The sequence below is a fragment of the Cuculus canorus genome, chromosome 23 (assembly GCF_017976375.1).
Source record: "Cuculus canorus isolate bCucCan1 chromosome 23, bCucCan1.pri, whole genome shotgun sequence".
Taxonomy (NCBI): Eukaryota; Metazoa; Chordata; class Aves; order Cuculiformes; family Cuculidae; genus Cuculus; species Cuculus canorus.
Window position 1 is genome coordinate 4,359,459 of NC_071423.1, and position 18,132 is coordinate 4,377,590.

Below are 18,132 nucleotides of genomic sequence, written 5' to 3' on the forward strand. Positions count from 1 at the left end.
AAGCGTATCCCTGGACTCCCAGCTGGAGCGCACCCCAGGGGCTCCCACTTCACGCACATCTCCGTTCTCCCACCCTAAGCGTATCCCTGGACTCCCAGCTGGAGCGCACCCCAGGGGCTCCCACTTCACGCACATCTCCGTTCTCCCACCCTAAGTGTATCCCAGGACTCCCAGCTGGAGCGCATCCCAGGAGCTCCCACTTCATGTACATCACCGTTCTCCCACCCTAAGTGTATCCCCGGCCTCCCAGCTGGAGCGCACCCCTAGACTCCGACCCCAAGCGCATCCCTGGGCTCCCAGCCCCGAGCCAGCCCTCAGCCATCAGAAGAAAAATCACTCCCGATAAAGAACCGCAGCCGCCCCAAACCAGCGAGAGACGGATTTATTCATTTCCCTGACGTTTTAATGGTTTCTCCCCTTTTTGCGGGAAGATGATTACAAATTAAGCAGCATTTAAACGCTTTTTACTGTCAACAATTAAAAGGGGCGAAGGCGGGCGAGCAATTCATTCCCCGGGAAACGCGGTGGCTCTCGGCGGGCGCCGCCGGCCCTTCCCTCTACTGTACACCGCACAATGGCCCCGAGCGCACCATTAATTTTGCAGGACGTTCAAAAGCAAATTAAAATATAAAAAGCCCCTGGGCACAAAGATAGAAACTGAGGGAGGAGGCGGCGTAGGTCAAGCTCGCAGAATTAAAGTCTTAGCAACCGGGGAGGTTTAAGCGCAGCCCCGTTATGCCGCGTCCGCAGCCACCTTCGCCCATCTTCCACGGTTTTATGTCTCTCTGCCGGAGCCGGCGCTGTTTGCTGGCAGCTGTAACCATTAACGGGGCGGCTACCAGTGTTGCCGTGGGGCTTGGAGGCAAAGCCAGAGCAGGCTGGGATTTGGATGCTCCTTGGGAGAGCACACCAGCTGCATCGCGTGAGGCAGGCGGTCTGAAATCTGTTTTTTAGGGGATGGATGCTTGTTCCAGGGAGAAAAATCCCTACGGTTGCAAGCCTGGAGATGCACGATCCGGTTCCCCAGCAGCACCCTTCCAAATAAACGCAATTGCTGGGGACATAAAGACAAGCAAGATGCAACACGCGACATTGCGGGGCTGTTCCACCCGGTCCAGCTCATGGCGAGGGATGCTGTAGGCATCGCAGCGTCGAGCGCGGCGCCGTCTCCTGCCTCTGCCTCCGCAGGAGGAGGAATTAAAATAAAGCCCGTGTGGCGATGGGCACGGGAGGCGGTTGGGTAAGGCAGGGAGGGTCTCCCTTCAGAAAGGAGCCGGGCGTGCTCCCGCGCCGTGAAGTTTAGGATGCGGGAGGTGCGCCGGTGGGAGAAAGGCGACACGTCCCCTTTAAAAGGAAATATAATTTACAGTGTGCAGCCAGGCGGCCCATAGTTTCAATCTCGTTTACTATAGAGAAAACTCTGCTAGCTGTTCTCTATCCCACAAATCCGATTTAATCAGACAAGCCAGCCAGCGTGGCTTGAAGTAAAAACGGATAATTAGTAAACAGAGAGCTACTTCAGTGCTTCATTGGCATTCGAGCCGGGCTAGTGTGTCGCATTTAAAATGCAGTCTGATGAAGTTTACAAAATCAAACCATTTGTTACTCCTATTGAAGAGGCTTCAGGCCACTTGCAATTAAATTGGAATTAGTGCTCAGAATGAGATACAGCAAATTCATACTAAAAAGGGATCTGACTTTCAGACATTTGACTTCAAGTTTTTCCCCGTGTGCACGCGCGTGGGTGTGCTGTCCCACTGGCCCCCAGATCCTGCGGCAGCGCTGCCGAACCCAGACCCTCGGTGCAGGTGGATGTCGAGTGACCCGGGGAGTAGGGATGCTCTGGCAGCAGAGGGACCGATGCCACCGTGCCAGTGAAGCATCCTCCACCGAGCCCCCGCCGCGGCAGCACGGCTCTGCCACACGGAGTCAACGCCAGGATGTGCAAACCAAACCGCCCCTCCCTGAATCCTCCGAACGCTGCCATCTTTGCTGACTCTCCTCAGAGTGATGCAACAAGGCTCAAAAAATGAGTCAGGTCTGTCCATCCATCACAGCAATAATCGATAGAAACCTGTAATCAAAGGCTGCAGAGGGGCATGCTGGGCGGGCTGTGGTGTTGCGGCAGGCACGAGGATGTATGTATCGAAGGACGCCAACAGAACCCATCGTGGCCTCTCACACCCCACTGTAAAACTCCAACCCCTCGACTCGTGTCCTGCAGGTTTGAGGTCTTCAACAAGACTGACTCCTTCTTCAGCCTTTGTATTTATCGCTTACGCGACGCACGTGCCAAAGGGGAGCACTGAAATCGCCACTGTCCTTAGGACCAAGGCGGACGGCTCCAAAACATCCTGGCTGCGTGGAGCAGGAGCGCAGGGGCTGTTGGCTCTTCCTAGATGAGATTTCAGAGATGCCTGATGTATTTTTGTCAGCACGTCAAGGGCTCCCTACCAGCCTCCACCTCCCGGACAATGCTGGTGACTGCAGCTGCAGGGCTGCTGGTGTGCATGAAAAGCAGCGTTAGGGGAGGACGGCGCTTTTAGCATCCTTGGGGATGTGCAGGAGAGTGGATGAAACCATCGGTGACTGCAGCCTGGAGCTTCACATAGCCATCCTTGCCAGCCTTGCCTGTGGGGAAGTGGGCAGGGGAGGGTCTGGGATGCCAGCAAGGGATGCATCAGCTGGGGCTTCACCACACACGACCCCATCGCTGCCATCACACACAGTGGACAGGCCCCCTTCCTGCCCCAACTTGGGCCACGCCTGGAAGGATAAGACTGAGAACCCTTAGAGCCAGTCGGGCTTAAGGACACACTTGAGGCGCCAGGCTCAGCTCAGCACAGAGGGCTCCCTGGGGATGCCGCGCATGCCCCACTGGCACCAAGCCGAGGAGGACGATGCGTGATGAAGGACAGGCTGAAGCAGCAGGCACCGGCACAGTCCCAGGGATGCTGGCACCAAGGCACCAAGGATGCATTTTGCCCTGGGAGGGTGGTGGATGAGAGCTGCTCAGCGTCAGAAGATTAACCCAGTTTCAGCGCCTGTTTTAGAATCATAGAATAGTTTGGGTTGGAAGGGACTCTAAAGACCATCTAGTTCTAACCCCCCTTGCCATGGGCAGGGACATCCCACTGGCTCAGGCTGCCCAAGGCCCATCCAACCTGGCCTTGAAGACCTCCAGGGATGGGGCAGCCACAACTTCCCTATTTTTGGCATTATTATGAAACTAAAAGTGGTGGTTTTGGTGGCAGCGCTGAAGCAAACCTGTGGGGCGGTGTGGAAGAGCTTCCCTGACGCTGCTGTTGGGACAGATGATGCCCGCACATGTGCACGTGGACACATGGTTTTCGGTGCTACTGATGGGTGATGGTGGCACTCACTACCACACCGACTGCTTGGTTGGAACCCAGCAACTCTACAACCTTCGTGGCTGAGTAGAGAGAGGGGGGAAAGCCACCGCCCAACGGTAAACACACAAGATACACACATTTCATCTCAGAGTCACCAAATCATACCGGTTTCAAAGGCTGCCTCTGGACTCCACAGCTCGGCTTCCACGCTAATTAACATCTTTATGGGAGGCAACTTCTCCCAAGGGGGCATTTGTTTGATTATTATTATTTACTTGGAGATAGCAGAGCTTTCTTCTCAACTTTAACCGACTACGGGAAATTAATTCTTAAAAAGCGACTGGTGCTGCTTGCTCTTCTGCTGACGGTTTTCCTCTGGGGGTGGCTTGGATGTGGCTGCCCTGGCTACAACAGGAGGGCAGGGTTTGCCTCCTCCTGGCACTGCCCGCTGCCTCGGCACCCGTCCACCTTTTTACCAGCGGCTAGAAAAGCCCCGGTGTTTCAGAGCAGATGTACCACACTGACTTCGCAAAAAAAGTCCAACCCCAAACCTAAATGCTTCGTTTTCCGCTTCGTTTTCCACCCCCGTAGAGATGCACGGTGCTGCTTGCTGCCTGGCTGCAGTCCTGCTCCCCTTACCGCTGGGGTGGGATGCACGTGGAGGATGCTCGAAATGTGGGTTCTTGCAAGCAGCCTGGAGAGCAGGCACCATGCCCTGAGCTCAGCGCTGCCATGGGCAGCTCGTGCCCGCTGGGACTGATTTATTCTGGGGGCCATCTGGACCTGGGGGACAATACGGTCCAGCATCTCAGTGACCCCATGCATTAGTCACACCCTCCCTGCTCGACCTCTCCATCTCCCTTTCAGCACGGCAGGACGAGCGCATCCCCTTCTTGCCTCTCTTTTGGGCGGCCCTGTGCTCCCCCGGGTCCCACCGGCAGCACCTCACCCCTTTTCCCACCGCCCTGCATCTCCACCGCCGCCACCATCATCACCACCATCGCTTTCCTTCATCACGCGTCTCTGCGATTGCTCAGGCAAGAACGATTACGAGCGAGAGCGAGCGGGGAGGGAAGAAGCCCAGCGACTATTAGCAGCGGCGGCTTTATGGCAACAGGCACACAACTCATTCGTTTCATGTTTCGCGGAATATAAAAGCGCCGAAACATTTTAATTTTAAATTCTTATCATTGAATTTACTGCTTTTCTCTCGCAATGATTTGTGTTGCTTTTTAATTTTTACAGTCTCTACAGAAGCCAGATGCTACCGCCTAGGGCCAAAATAATAAAAACCCGCCACAGTCGCGAGTTACAGAACAAAAAGGAAACGCGCGGCTGACAGAAGTTAATATCTCAATTTAACAGTGCTGCTCCGCTAATGATCCTTTGATATGTGTTTATTTAGAAAGGTCTGATCTTGACCTTGAAAGCAAACTAAACCGCAAAGTCTTTATGAGAGGAGAGAAAGACTTTATTTATAGACTGGCTTTGCGTCAATCACGGCGGCAGCTGGACCCGCGCGGGGTGAACGCTGCCAGCCAGCCCGTGGGTCCAAACAGGGACCATATCGAGGGATGTGGTTTTAGGGAGGCTGGATCAGCTGTGGAGGGGGAGCGCGGCGCAGCCCCCATCTCCAGGGTGGGATGCTGAGCCCAAATCAAGGGGTGCAGGTGGTCCCTTGCCCACCAGGGATGCTCCCGGAGGACGGCGTGGGTCCAGGTGTGGCCCTGTGACCAGTCACCCCCTGAGCATCTCCCATCCGACCCCCTCTCTCCGGCACATGGGAAGAGCCACCTTTGCTCTCTGGCTGCGACAGCATCCAGTCGTGTCCTGCCCTGCCCAAACACAATCCGCAGGCTTTGGAAGGAAGAGGCATGCTCAGCATCACCCAGACCTGCACTGACAGAGAACATGCACATTTTTCTCCTCGAGAAACCGAGTGTCAAGCAAAACCTCACCTTTGGGGATGAAATTCTGATGAGCTTCTTAGGCACCAATCCCGATTTACTGCATTTCCATCCCTCGGCTTGGGGAGGAGAGAGCTTCCCGAACTCTCACCACCACAGAAGCCTGGGAACGCGCTGCGGAGGCTTCGCACCTACGGTGCACTGCGCTTTTGAGCCTAATTTCTATTATTTTAGGCCAAGCGGTTGTTTGAAGATGTTTACAACCCCTGAAGCCTTCTGGCCAAAGCCAGAGGCGTGCCGGCATTGCAGAAGGTGAAATCCCCAGGGCCTTTTCCTTATACTGAATAGCCATCAAAATATATCAATATACATCAAAAACCTTCAGGTTGCCAAAACCACAGCACATCAACGAGGACAGCCTTCCCTTTCCAGCACCCCTCAGGCATTTTGGTACCAACAAGCTCACTGTCACGGCAAGAACTGCAACACCAGGAATACGATAACCCACACCGGGGAGCAGGGATGGGAGGATGCGGGATGGTGGTGTTGGTGAAGTGCTACCACTGAACAAAGCCGGCGGGAGCTGGAGGTGGCCACCAAAGGGTTCTCTGCGCACTGGTTGGAGCGATAAACCCGGCAGTGAGCCTGTCTGGCTGCGCAGCCAAGCAGGGAGAGCCGGGCGGTACCGCACCTCGCAACCTGGTCTCAGTTTAAATCCCCGAAGGAGACAACGACGGCAGTTCAGCCTTAACATGTGTGAAAAACAGCAAGCTTGGAGCCAGGAGAAACTCTGAAAAGATACCTATGAGCAGGGGCATGCACTTCTCCTTTGCAGCGACCAAACGTGCCCCAGAGCTGGCTCCATGCCGGCAGCAGGGGTCGATGCTCAGGGACGCTAGCGCTGCTGAACGGATGTGCCTTGCATGGATGTGCCTCGTGCATCCCAACTCCCTTGCGCCTGATCAGCCTTGGCAAAAACCTCTGTTCAGCTCCTGCCACTCCTAAAGACACAGCTGGAAAAGCTTCCCTCTTTCCCAGCAAAAAAAACACCACTTGAACAAAATGCATTCATCTGGTCGGTATCTGCCTGTCTTTGTGAAGCAACTCCCCTCGGTGCTGCTTTCCTCTAAGTCCCAGCGCTCTCCATCCTGGAGAATCCTGAATCCATCCCTGCCATTCCCAAGGAAGCCACACGATGCAGATCCATCCCTGCCCTTCCCAAGGACAAACATTTCCCCTGGGGCAACCAAAGGCAATTTGCAGCGGTATTTCTGGCCACGACATCAGAAGCAAAGCTGTCATCTACTCGCTTACTCGTTGTCACCATGCCGGCTTCCCAGATTTCCTCTTCCAAACTGGAATTTGGAGTGGAACCAGCTGAAAAAATAATTTGACTTTCTGTTGAAAACCTAACATATTTTCCCCACTGCTTTCTCAGTAATGGTTAAATGAACGTTTTGGAAACTGCTCCATTGTTAAACAAAGATCTTCAGCGAGGAGATGAAACTCTCACCAGTGTTTCTGGTCCACTGAGAGCCACCCCCGTCTCTTTCTGGCCAAAGAATCTCCCAGGTGAGCATTTTCCAACTGGCCTATCATGGTGGGTGTGCGCTTTTCCCTACTAGGAGGGTCTTAGGGGATGTGCTCGGTGAGTAGTGTGATGTCCTACCCTCCACGGTGCCCCTGTGCTCACCTATGGGGCTGTAGCATCCCATCTCGCGGGAGACCAGCGTCATCACAGCCACCATCAGCATCACCACTGCCATCACCATCCTCACCACTGCCATCACCACCATCGGCATCACCTCACCTGGCACAGAGCGGCACTCGCCCACCACCCACCCAGTCCTGGATGTCTCCCAGCCAGGGTGGTACCACTCTGGCATCCTCCGGTGGCACCAGGGAGCCCCGGTTCGCATCCCAACCGATGAAAGGACCCTTTTGGCAGCACAGGCGGCCGCCCCTGGCCGAGCATGGCCAGCGGAGCCACCGGCTGCGGCGAGGCACAAAGCCGGGATTCGCAGCGTCCGCTTATTATTCCTGCACCCCCACCATTAAGAAAAAGAAGAGAAAAGATGAAAAGGGCCTCTCGGTAAAGCTGGGGAGCAGCAGAATGGTCCTGAGAGCAGCCTCTCCCCTGTTTCGTGTGGGGTTTTTTTTTTTGTAAAGCGGGGAGACGCGAATCCCGGGGGACAAAAGTAACTGCTAAGGTAAGTTAAACCTTGTCGAGATGAACTTTCCTGCTACTTTTAATTAAAAGTTCTTTGGAATTAAAAAGGACACTATTCAGGAAAGGCTGAAAAAAAAAAATTCATTGACACCAGCCCGCCCCCCTCCCCTTTTTCCCAAGGAAAAGAAAAAGCTGTTTTTGTGTGTCTGCTCACCCAGCCCGCACTGTACAAAAGGAAGCGGATTTGCAGCAAGACACATGAGATGACCCCCTGACCCCGAGCCGCTGAAAAGTCCTCAATGGCATAAATACCAGATAATCAATCACATACCAGGAGGGCCGGTCCCCCTGCCCTCGCCCCCGCCGCCGGGTTTATGAGAGATGCACTGTAAACGGACACCGGCTCCTGACGAGAGGCCCCTCTCGGCATTCCTCTGCCGGACCAGGAGACCCCGGCCACCTCCTTGCCCGCATTTCATCCCTATTTTATAAAACCCCAACGTGGCAGCTCCAAGCATCCCCCAGAGCACGAGAACCACCAGGGTGTTTTCTTTCCCGCTCTGGAGCAAAGGGGTAGGAGAAGCATCTCTCCATGCTCCGGAGCTATGGCCAAGAGCTCTCCAAGTCATCGCGTGGCCAGTGCCAAGGCAGGCATGAAGAAACCAGGGCAAAACCAGCCCAACCTGCAGATAGTTTTGCTTTTTTAGGGGCTTTGCTTGCTTTTTGGAGCCTCCACGGGTTCTAGCAGTGCCGGTTCCCTTTACTGAGGCTCTGCCAAACATCTTGAATGTGAGCACAGGAGGCTGCCAGGTCCCCCGGTTCTCCGGGGCAACAACGGATCTTAAAGCTTTCAAGAGAGGGAGGGAAAAAAAATTGCTGAGATACTGCCGTGGTTCGGTTAAATGAGGAGCCACTCGGCAACTAAATTTGATAATGCTTTTGTCCGCGGGTCAGAGGTTAAATATGTTCACACTAATCCCCTTCATCTAGAATTAAAGGACAAGAAAGATTTCTCCGTAGCTTAGCGAGAGGGCTTTTCTCATCGTGCTTTAAATAGTATTTGCACAGGAAAATTAAAGGCTGGCCATTGGCCGCTGGCTGCGGACGCGGATGCGTGGGTCTGCCACGTTTCCATCTCCCGGCTTGGTTTTGGTGACTCCAGCTGCTCACACGAAGCCCAACTTCACTGCGCTTCCCAATGAGCCCACCTTGAAGTGTGGGCAATTTTTACTGCCGTTTACCGTAAAGGTGGAAAAAGCAGCTGTGCTTTGGGAGGCAGGGAGATTCCCAGTTTCAGGAATGTGCTCCGGGACTCGGATTTCAAGCGCTGTCACAGGACATTACTGTCAGACAAAGGGGCTCTGTGCTGCACCCCCCGGGACCCGGGATCCTGCAGAAGCCCCGGCCGGCGGCACTCATGGCCCAACTGACGATGGAGCTAACGAGGCGATGCCAACGACCCCGCTCCGTGCGCTGCCCATGAGCTCCCAGCACGCCGCGGCCGTGCGCTACGCTCAGAGGTGGCAGGGGCAAGCTGGCGGATGCAACACAGCTGCCTGCATCGTGAATTACAGTCCTGAATGTCAGAGGCTTCCGACGGGAAGCATAGCTGTCCCAGCTCTCATTTTGATAGGAACAAACGGTCGCAAAAAGCGCTTTCCCTTCAAGACACCGGCTCGTGTGGGAAGAGCATCTGGGCCACGAGCTGGGAAGCACAAGAGGGACAGCAAGCTTAGGCTGCTCGCCCTTCCCTCGACCGGTACCATTTTCAGTCCTCTCTGAAAATAAACTTGACCACGAGAGGATTGAAAAAGCTCAGGGCTTTGGTTTGGATGCATTCGGATTGCTCTGCTTTACCTCCCTTCCTCGGCTCATCGTTTTCATTTCCTCCTGACGCAGCCGGGGTTTGGAGCGAGCGAACCTCCGCTCCCCGTCAGCAGCCAAAATTAAGCTCGGAGCATTTTTCCAAGGTTCTTATAAATACATTCACAGGCGATGCTGCACAAAAGATGCCACGCCTGCACATGGCACATTTGGCTCCATTCGGATGCCTGTACCTAAAAATGTCACAGCCGCCACTAAAGCATCTTCACTCTCGGCATTTCACAACTTCAGTCACAAAACCCCGGTGGTGCCTCTGGCAGCAGCTCCCCAGCCCCAAATCTGATTTTCCCAGGTTGGTTGAGGATTCCTATTGGGCATTGACGGTGTTTGAAGGTGCCAGGAACAATGTCTTTGCACCTTCCCTGTAGGATGGGTAACCAGATTTGTTTCCTAAGATAAGGAGTCCTGGTTTAAACTCAGCACCAATTCCGTCCATTCTGGTGCGTGACAGGGCACTCCTGGATCCTCTATAGGAACCGTGATCCTTGCACCCGAGCCGAGCCCATCTCAGCCCCATAGTTGGTGTTCGCAGCCTCTGACAGAAGCGTTAGGGTACGGCGGCGCGTTGGAAAAGCATGCACAGGAGCTTGTGCAGCGCTTCCACACCCCAGCATCCAAAATCCATGCTTGCATCCAAAAGGAAAAAAGCAAAGTGTCGTCTGGGCATCACTACACAGCATCGCCCACGCTCCCTCCCCCAGCCGGGACCGCGCAACCGAAGCAAGCGCGGGAGGGATAATTACCTCTAAGCGTACTTAATACTACAGTGCATTATCTCTAGCTACGGAGAAAAATGCTATTCGGCAGTATTTCCCCCAGAAGCCTCATCGAGTGCGCTCTGAAAACCCTCAGGAGTCCCGTGAAATGGTAATAGAAAGTCATGGGCAGCCCAGAGATGGTTTGGTAAGGAGACGCCGACTGCTTGTGGCCGGGCACTGCTCTGATGGAGCTGTGGGAGAGGAGGCACTGAAAAGAGTCAAGAACTGCACGTGCACCCAAGGCTCCCGCACAGGGATGTTGGAGATGGCTGTTGGTGGCAAGAGCCAGCACTGAGACAACCCCTGGCCGCCACTGGAGTCAGAGGAGCATCCCGGTGGAAAGCTAGTGTGGTGATGGCTCGTGGCACCACGCTGAGCGTAAGGCAAACAGAATTAATCTTTCAACGTAATTTACGGCTCATATTGCCTAACTCGCATGTTACGTTCCACCTGTTCAAAAATCCTGAATTTCCGACACCCAAAAAAGCCATGTCTGTAACATCATCGACATTTTTCAGGCAGGTACCATTTTGAGGCAGAGAAAGTGAAGCAAAAGGGAGAAGATGAGCCAAATATGTAATTAACTGGACCAAATGTAAATTTGCCAAGAACAGAGAGAGATGGCGCCTGCCCGTGTGACAGTGCAGCGCCGGCTCGCTCCCTCCTCCGGGCTCCCACGCGTCCCTCCTGCCAACCCAAGCCTCTAACAGGGTTTCTTGGATGCTCTTTCACAGCAAAATGCCATTAAAAGAAGAGATCAATTAAAAACAATCACTGTGTGCCCCAGTGTGCATTTAGAACAGAACGGGAGCAGAATTTATTTTGGGGGAAAAAAGTGGTTAAAGCCCAGCAGACAGAGAGGGAGCCCGAGGTCCCCAAGCAGCCGCTGGGCACACTCTGCACAGGACCCAGCGCAGGACATCCCACTGCCACCACCGCCTCCTCTCCCCGGTTCTTGATCCCGTGTGCCGGATTTCTCTCCCTTTGTACCTCTGCTTATACCACACGACTGTTTTGAATCTCTAAAATAATGTGACAAGTTAATGATGGCACAATTATCTAAATGTTTAACAGACATGTTATCTAAGTGAATCGGATTGAGATTCCATCCCGCTGACAATAAACATCAATGGGAGAGCAGAAAGTGATAGGCAAATTATCGCCAACCCTGCAATTTCAATGCTATTAAATTTGGAGGAATAACAGCCCTGAGGCCTGTAAACTCCGAGTAAAATAGACCCTTGTGTTTGGCCAACTATTAAATCAAAACGCTACCAACATCCCAGCAAAAAAAAAAAAAAGGGGGGGGGGGGGGGAAGAGGGAAAAGAGGGAGAAAATTTATAGCTTTTCAATTTTCAGTTCCACGTTGCTTTTATTAACTCCCTTCTGCACCCCAGTGCCGGCATCACCAGTCGGAGGATATGAGGGATGCAGGCAGGGAATGCGGGCAGGGGATGTTTATAGGTGATGTGGCCAAGGGATGCTGGCCAGGGATGCTCGCAGGGGATGCAGATAAGAGATGCTCACATGGGATGCAGGCAGGGGATGCTCACAGGGGATGCTGACAAGAGATGCTCCAGGGGATGCAGGCAGGGGATGCAGGCAGGGGATGCTCACAGGGGATGCCGACAAGAGATGCTCGCAGGGGATGCAGGCAGGGGATGCTCACAGAGGAAGGCAAAACCTCCCCTGCATCCACTGCAAAGCGTCCGGGGGCACGCCGACCCCACAAATCAAAAAGCCAACTACATGCCGAAGAAAACACACTCTATATTAGGCGTCGAGCACGCCCACGTGAAATTGGGTCAGGAGTAAATCTGCCCTGGCCCGCTGGCTGACACCGGCTGCCCAGCACATACAGGCTCGCGCGTGTTAATTGCCTTGGCACACGGGAGGGAACTCGAGACGAGTCACCTCTGATATTTATAAAAGTCGGCAGCGAGCCCGCACCCCATTAGCACAAAGAGCAGCCACGCGAGCATCCCGAGCCCCAGCGGCGCTTGCTGGGGGTCCTTGGGCTGTCATCTCAAAGCATTTTGTTTTTTTCCTCTATGTTTTAGGGGAAGGGTAAGGAATTTTCCACCCTCTTCCCCCCCCTCCTGGTGTGGCACTGGGCTTCGCTGCTGGAAGGTGAGCCAAAACAGTTGCTGCTTTTCCTATTGCTGCGGGATGGGGGCCAAGGACAGTGAACACCCGGAGAGGGCGTCTCAGCCCTGAGCCGAGTGAGCTGTACACAGCCGGGGCCGTGTTTACAAGCAGAAACTATTTTTTTCTTAGATTATTATTGTTTTTTACCTCACATCAAAAAGCAGGGGCGTAGGTTTTCTATCGTAACAAACAGGCACTGTGTGATACAGCACATGTACACCGAGCTGGCTTTGTATTTCGTGCTGTCATTTGGAGTTAAAAAAGTAAGTGAGATAAAGGGTGGTCTTGGATCCTAACTGTTCACCCGAGAAACAGCCTCATATGCTGATAAAGAACCCTGCGGAGTATTTATCTTGGCCATCCACTGCAGAACAGCTCGCAAGCTGTGGGGCACCTGGACAAGGAGCACCTGTTGGCAGACAGGTCCTGCATCCTTCCCTGAGCACCGTGGTTTAGAGCCAAGAGGGTATATTCGGTCAGGGTACATTAGAGTCAGAGGGTACATTTGCACCATCCCCGCCCCGCTCCGTTTTTGATGTCCCTGAAAGATTCTACCATCACATCAACCAAAAAGGGATGGGTTTTTTTTTTGTCTGGAAGGTTGGAAAGTCTTTTACCAACCAGCCTGGCGCTAAGGGCGAAGGGAGGACACCCCCTCCCCTAAAAAAATCCTTTCTGGGAGATGCTGTTATTTGGGAGCAGAGTTAATTATAGCGACAGCAGGAGAGGGATGCTCTCCATGCCAGGGCAGGGCTCTGTGCGCGCCACCCGAGGAGAGGAAGCGATTCATTTTGGCTGCCCTGGCCACTCAGCCCCTCTCTGCCACGTAACGGAGCCGCTCGCGTTTACAGCGGAGGCAGCGATGATAAACACGCTCCACCTGGGTCACCACGTCCCCCATGCTCCGCTTTCCTGTGGCCCTTTGAGCTTTGGCAGGGTCCAGCCCCCAGGTTTCAGCAACCAAAGGGGCTTTAATGCCCACAGATGCATTAAGGTTGGTAGAAAAGCCATGTAAGTCGCCCTGCATCTGTGGGAGGTTTTTGGGTGCAGGCATCGTTAAATTGCTGCGTAACAGCATCCACTGCGATGTCACACGTGAGTTATGGAGCCTCGGGTACTGAGGGGAGCCAGGCTCCCACAGAATGCCTCAGGATACTCAACAGGTCCCGGAAATATAAGGAAATGGGGAGGCAGCTGCTGTTTGCTCCCTGCCGGGGCTCAGGTCGCTCATCCCTGAGCGGAGTCAGTCCCCTCGCTTTGCCGGCTGCCCCATCGGAAACCATTTCTCCTCCTTAACCTACAGCACACGCCGCTTTTAATAAGACCATGATATGTAAAGCCTCCAGCTGTCCGACTCTGGATGAGGAGGGCAATTAGTTTACAATTTATGAACTGGTGCTCAGCCAGCACAGCTCCTGGATCGGATGACGGCCGGAGCTATTCCCGCCTGGTGACACAGCACTTTGCCTCGCTGGCTGGCCCTCAACTGCCCGGCGTGAAGCCGGTTGGGCTCTCTGTGCCAACCCAGCACCCGCACGTCGTCTTGCCACCTCCCAGCGCAAACTTGGCCATTAGTGGCATTTATTGGGGTTTTCAGCGCTGAAAGACGAGCTTGTGCTCCGCTAAACCATTCCCAATATAGCGCAGGGAGGAGCGGGCGCTGTTCCCTGCTCCAGCCCGGTTTTGGGGCTTTGAACGGCTCCACCTGGGACCGCCCGGCCGCGAATTCCCTGGAGCAAACCCTTCCTGGGCAAAGTGGCCTTTGCAAGACACATAAAGAACTCCTTGTGCTCTGATGACAGCCACGCTGACGGGCTGGGAAGCACAACAGCAGAAACGTGGCAGAAGCCAACTGCTGAGAGCCGCCTGGAAAGGGTTGGTGTTTTGCTCGCAGAGGGAACAAATTACTGAACATTTGCTGCGCCACCGTTTCTCACGTGCGTATTTTAACGCTGAGCAATAAATGCAACAGCGCTGTGCAAACTAGTGTCTCGTACCTGGGTTCTAGTGGAAGAGGAGCTGGGGCTCCCTCGCTCCTGTGAAGGCGCAGGCACCAAGAAGCCAAATAGTTGCCCAAGCTGCAGAGCCAGAAAGGCTCGGCCACAGCAACGGCTCTGGTCAGGGTTTTAAACCCATATGAGTACAGAGGAAGAGGGTTTCTGGACACAGATGGGTCCAGCCCGCTCCAAAGCCCCATCCTTGGGTCGAGCTCCCAGAGCATCTTTTCCTACACACGGCTGCAGACCCACCGCACAGCCTTGTGGTCCGGCAGGCACTCACACCCATGTACAAACCTCGCAGAAGCATGACAAAACCTCCCCAGAGCTCCAGACGCAACACATTTATTCCTACTAATGCTCAGAAAAACCAGCAACAGATCCATCAGCATTGGCTAGGATTCACAAATGATTTGTAACTCATCACTCATAGGCTCCCGAGCACCCAAATGCTAATGACAAGGGTAGTTATCCCTTGGGAAGCTTGTCTTAGACCTGAGTGGTGGCCAAGTGCCATCGTGCTCATCAAATTTTGGTGCATGTGGAGCCAAGGGTGACCAGCGAACAGTGCAAGGATGCTTGGTTTAACAGGTTGTGCTCCTCCTTCCTCCAAAAGCACCGTTCAGCAAAACCAGACCGGAATGAGGAGCAGCAAACACCCTTGCAAATACCATACACAACTTTGAACATAAGTACAAAACCATTTCCAATAAAGAGTTTAGCAGAAAACACAGCCAACTTACCTTAAAACTTAAATCAAGAAACAGACCCAGGCAGGGCAGAAGAAGAAACCGTAAAGGGTTAATCTCCCCGTTGAGCAAGCGGTTATGAAGGCAGCCTAAATGTTAAATTTGTGCCTAAGTGAAGGATGGAAAGGGAGGGCCACGTACCGGTGTGCGTCTGCCTGTGTGTCTCCAGGGCGTCTTCCTTCGAGAACTGGGCGCCGCACTGATCGCAGACCAGGGCTTTGGCGCCCGCTGCGGAGAGAAAGGCGAGAGGAGGGTTATTCGAGGGATATCTGCCTGAACCGGAGAGGGGGACAACGCTGAGGCCACCGGTACTGTTGAAACCGCAGGACCGGTGCAATGGAGGGGTTTCACGGTTTATATCCCCCTACAGCCCCGAAGTGCAGCGCCTGGTATAACCCTGGGGTCCCACTCCCTGCACATCACAGCACAACGCACAATAACGAGCTGCTTGCTGGGAAGAAATTAAATATTTGGTCTTTTTTTTTTTTTTTTCCTAAAAAAAATCATTAAACATCAATGTGCTTCATTAGCATTGCAACCGATCTAATTGTAATTGGTTTCCTGCCCCCTTCCATTGCAGCTGCAGTGCCGGTACCTAAGGATGGTACCCAAGGATGCATCTGGTCAGAGATGTGGCTGAGCTTGGAAGCGTCTTACTGGCGAGAGGTGTGGTACTGGAGGGAATGTTTAGAAAATCACTATCAACATGTGCCGCTAGTTCAGGCGAGGAAAAAAACAGGATGCCCAGCAGCAGATAAGTAATTGCCAGATAAAAACAGATTAACGATACACACCACGTCCGAAGCGCCACTGCCGGGACACAGCTGCGGACCCATTTCTTAGATTTCGAGGTTTGATTCATCTGTCGTGAGGAGCCGAGCGTGACAGAGCAGCCTCGAGGCGGGGGCATCGCTCCGCAGCGTGCCGTGCCGCCCATTTCCAGGGGTCCAGGCAACCTCTCCTACCCCTTCCCAGCCCCCGCCCCACTCTCAGGGTGGGATTTAGAGAAAGGTGCACAGGAAAGGCAACAGGGAGAGAGGGAGGTAGCACGAGTTGCATTAAAAAAGAGAATTCCTTCGCCTTTAAATTGTCTCAGTAACGGCTGGCTCGCAGGCAGAAATATTTGGCAGCGGCGAAATTAAAAGTGATAAATTTTCTCGCCAAGCGTTGATCGATAATAGAGGTCTCATCTGTTAATCAATACGACAGTCTGCCTGTTTACTGTGCATATGTTGTTCTCCGCCGCCCTCGCCGTGATGTCAAGTTTGCATTCAAAACAACCCGAGTGTGCACGGGCCACATGGCCTCTCCCGGAGGGAGACGCACAGGGAAACGGGCTGTGGGGTGATGGGAGGAGGGCGGCGGGGCAGCTCCCTGCACGCGCTGCCGGCTGAAAGGGGACGTGGAGCGTGACACGGATGCGGGAGCTGCTGGTGGCCCCTTCCCTTCACCCATGGCAGGGAGAGGAGTAAAGGGCGCCGAGAGCTCCTGGGATGGGGGGAAGCTGCCAGAGTGCTGAGGGGATGGGGATCGATAGGGCAGCGGCCACGGGCTGCCCTCCGCCCGGCATGCCGGCGCAGGCGATGCGCAGCCGGCAGTTGCCAAGGCAATGACTCTCCATCGCCACTCGAAGCTCTCCCAGCCCCATCGCCACAATCCGTGAGGATACAGCAACCCGCTGCAGCAACAGGTCCTTGCCCCCTTCCTGCTGCGATGCCGGGGGACGGGCTGGCTGCACCCACGGGGTGCAACACCCCTCGCTTGTGCTAAATGGGGAGTTTGGTTTGAATTCCCCCCTATTAGGGCAAAGAGGAAGGATGTGTCCTGGTGCCGTGCACCCCTCGAGAGCCGAACACGGGCACAGCCAGAGGGGCCGCAGGAGCCCATGGAGCGCAGCAAGGAACGGCAACAGCGGCCAGCATCTGGCCCAGGGGGGGGACAGAAAAAATTCCTGGCGAGGTGAAAATAAACAGGGTGAATGCCGGGAGGAGCTGGGCGCGCTCGCTTACATAAGGAAGCACAGCGTGTACCAAAACAGCGGACCCAAAAAAAGCCGGAGCTGTCAGAACAATGAGTACAGACGCGGGGCATTTTACAGCAGGCACTGCTGTACAGTTTTATTTACAGTACCTCTTATCAGCGCGGGAACAGCACGCCGCCTGCCAATTTCCAAAGGCCAGGACTGCGTGTTCTTTCCCTCAAGTAGATGTGTACTCCAGGCGGGGGAATTTTTTTTCTCTCTCTCTCTCTCTCTCTTATTTTTTTTCTCATCAGCAAAACAAAACCTGATCCAGAGCCAGGATTCCTGTAATGTACACACGCTCGCGGAGAGGGGAGGAGGAGGAGGAGGGAGGGCGGCGATTGAATATGTAAATAGTTCAAGGTTAATTTTACTATGTGAGTCACCGGGAAAAATGTCATCCAACATCTGAGCTTATTATAACAGGGCTCAGAAAAAAAACCGCCCCAGCTCGGTGTTTGTTATTAAAGGGAGCAGGGCACATTTGAAAGCAGAGCATCCAGAGCCTGGATCAGGGCTCTCTCCTCTCCCTCTTGCTTTCCCCTTGAGCTTTAACAAAACCCATGGAAAGGACTGCCCTCTCCCAACGTACACACGAGTTTGGGGAGGGTATTTATAGCGAGCGCCTCGTATTGCCTACAGTATATAGATATGTCTGGATGATCTTCCCGATGGGATGGGAATCCTCGTGCTGCCAAGTATCAGCCGTGTTTCGGCGCGAGCCTCGCGGTTGGCACCAACCTCCCTGCCGTACATTTATATCTGTGTGAAGAAATTTATAGCTCCTGCCTAATAAAGGTCCCTGCGGTGAGAGGCTGGCGCGAACGGATGAGGAGCCGTTGCTTTTTCCATCCAGCGCTATCTGCACAGTCATCGCTGCCCCGGCCTCCCCCCGGCGGCAAGGTCAGCACTGCCCCAAAGCAGAGCGATGAGGAAGGGCAGGCCTGAGCTTATTTAATTTCCCCTAAAAGACAGGCGAGGGAACAGCCCGGTGCTCACCAGGACAGGCAACGCTGCCGGGGTTTAAAGCAACTCTTGGAAATGGGATGCTCAGAATGGTCATGGTGGGGATGCCTGAAAGGGTCATGGTGAGCATTCCCATGAGGATCCCAGGTGAGCATCCCAGGCGGGCATTCCCATGAGGA

General features: G+C 54.0%; 1 protein-coding gene across 2 annotated transcripts in view; it reads right to left on the reverse strand.

The window, feature by feature from the left end:
* Window positions 1-18,132, reverse strand: part of ZBTB16 (zinc finger and BTB domain containing 16) — a 63,509-nt gene that overhangs the window by 6,950 nt on the left and 38,427 nt on the right. For both annotated transcript variants that reach the window (XM_054086975.1, XM_054086976.1), the window contains exon 4: window positions 15,109-15,195. In XM_054086975.1, coding sequence (XP_053942950.1) covers window positions 15,109-15,195 — 87 coding nt within the window. The remainder of the gene's footprint in view (window positions 1-15,108; window positions 15,196-18,132) is intronic.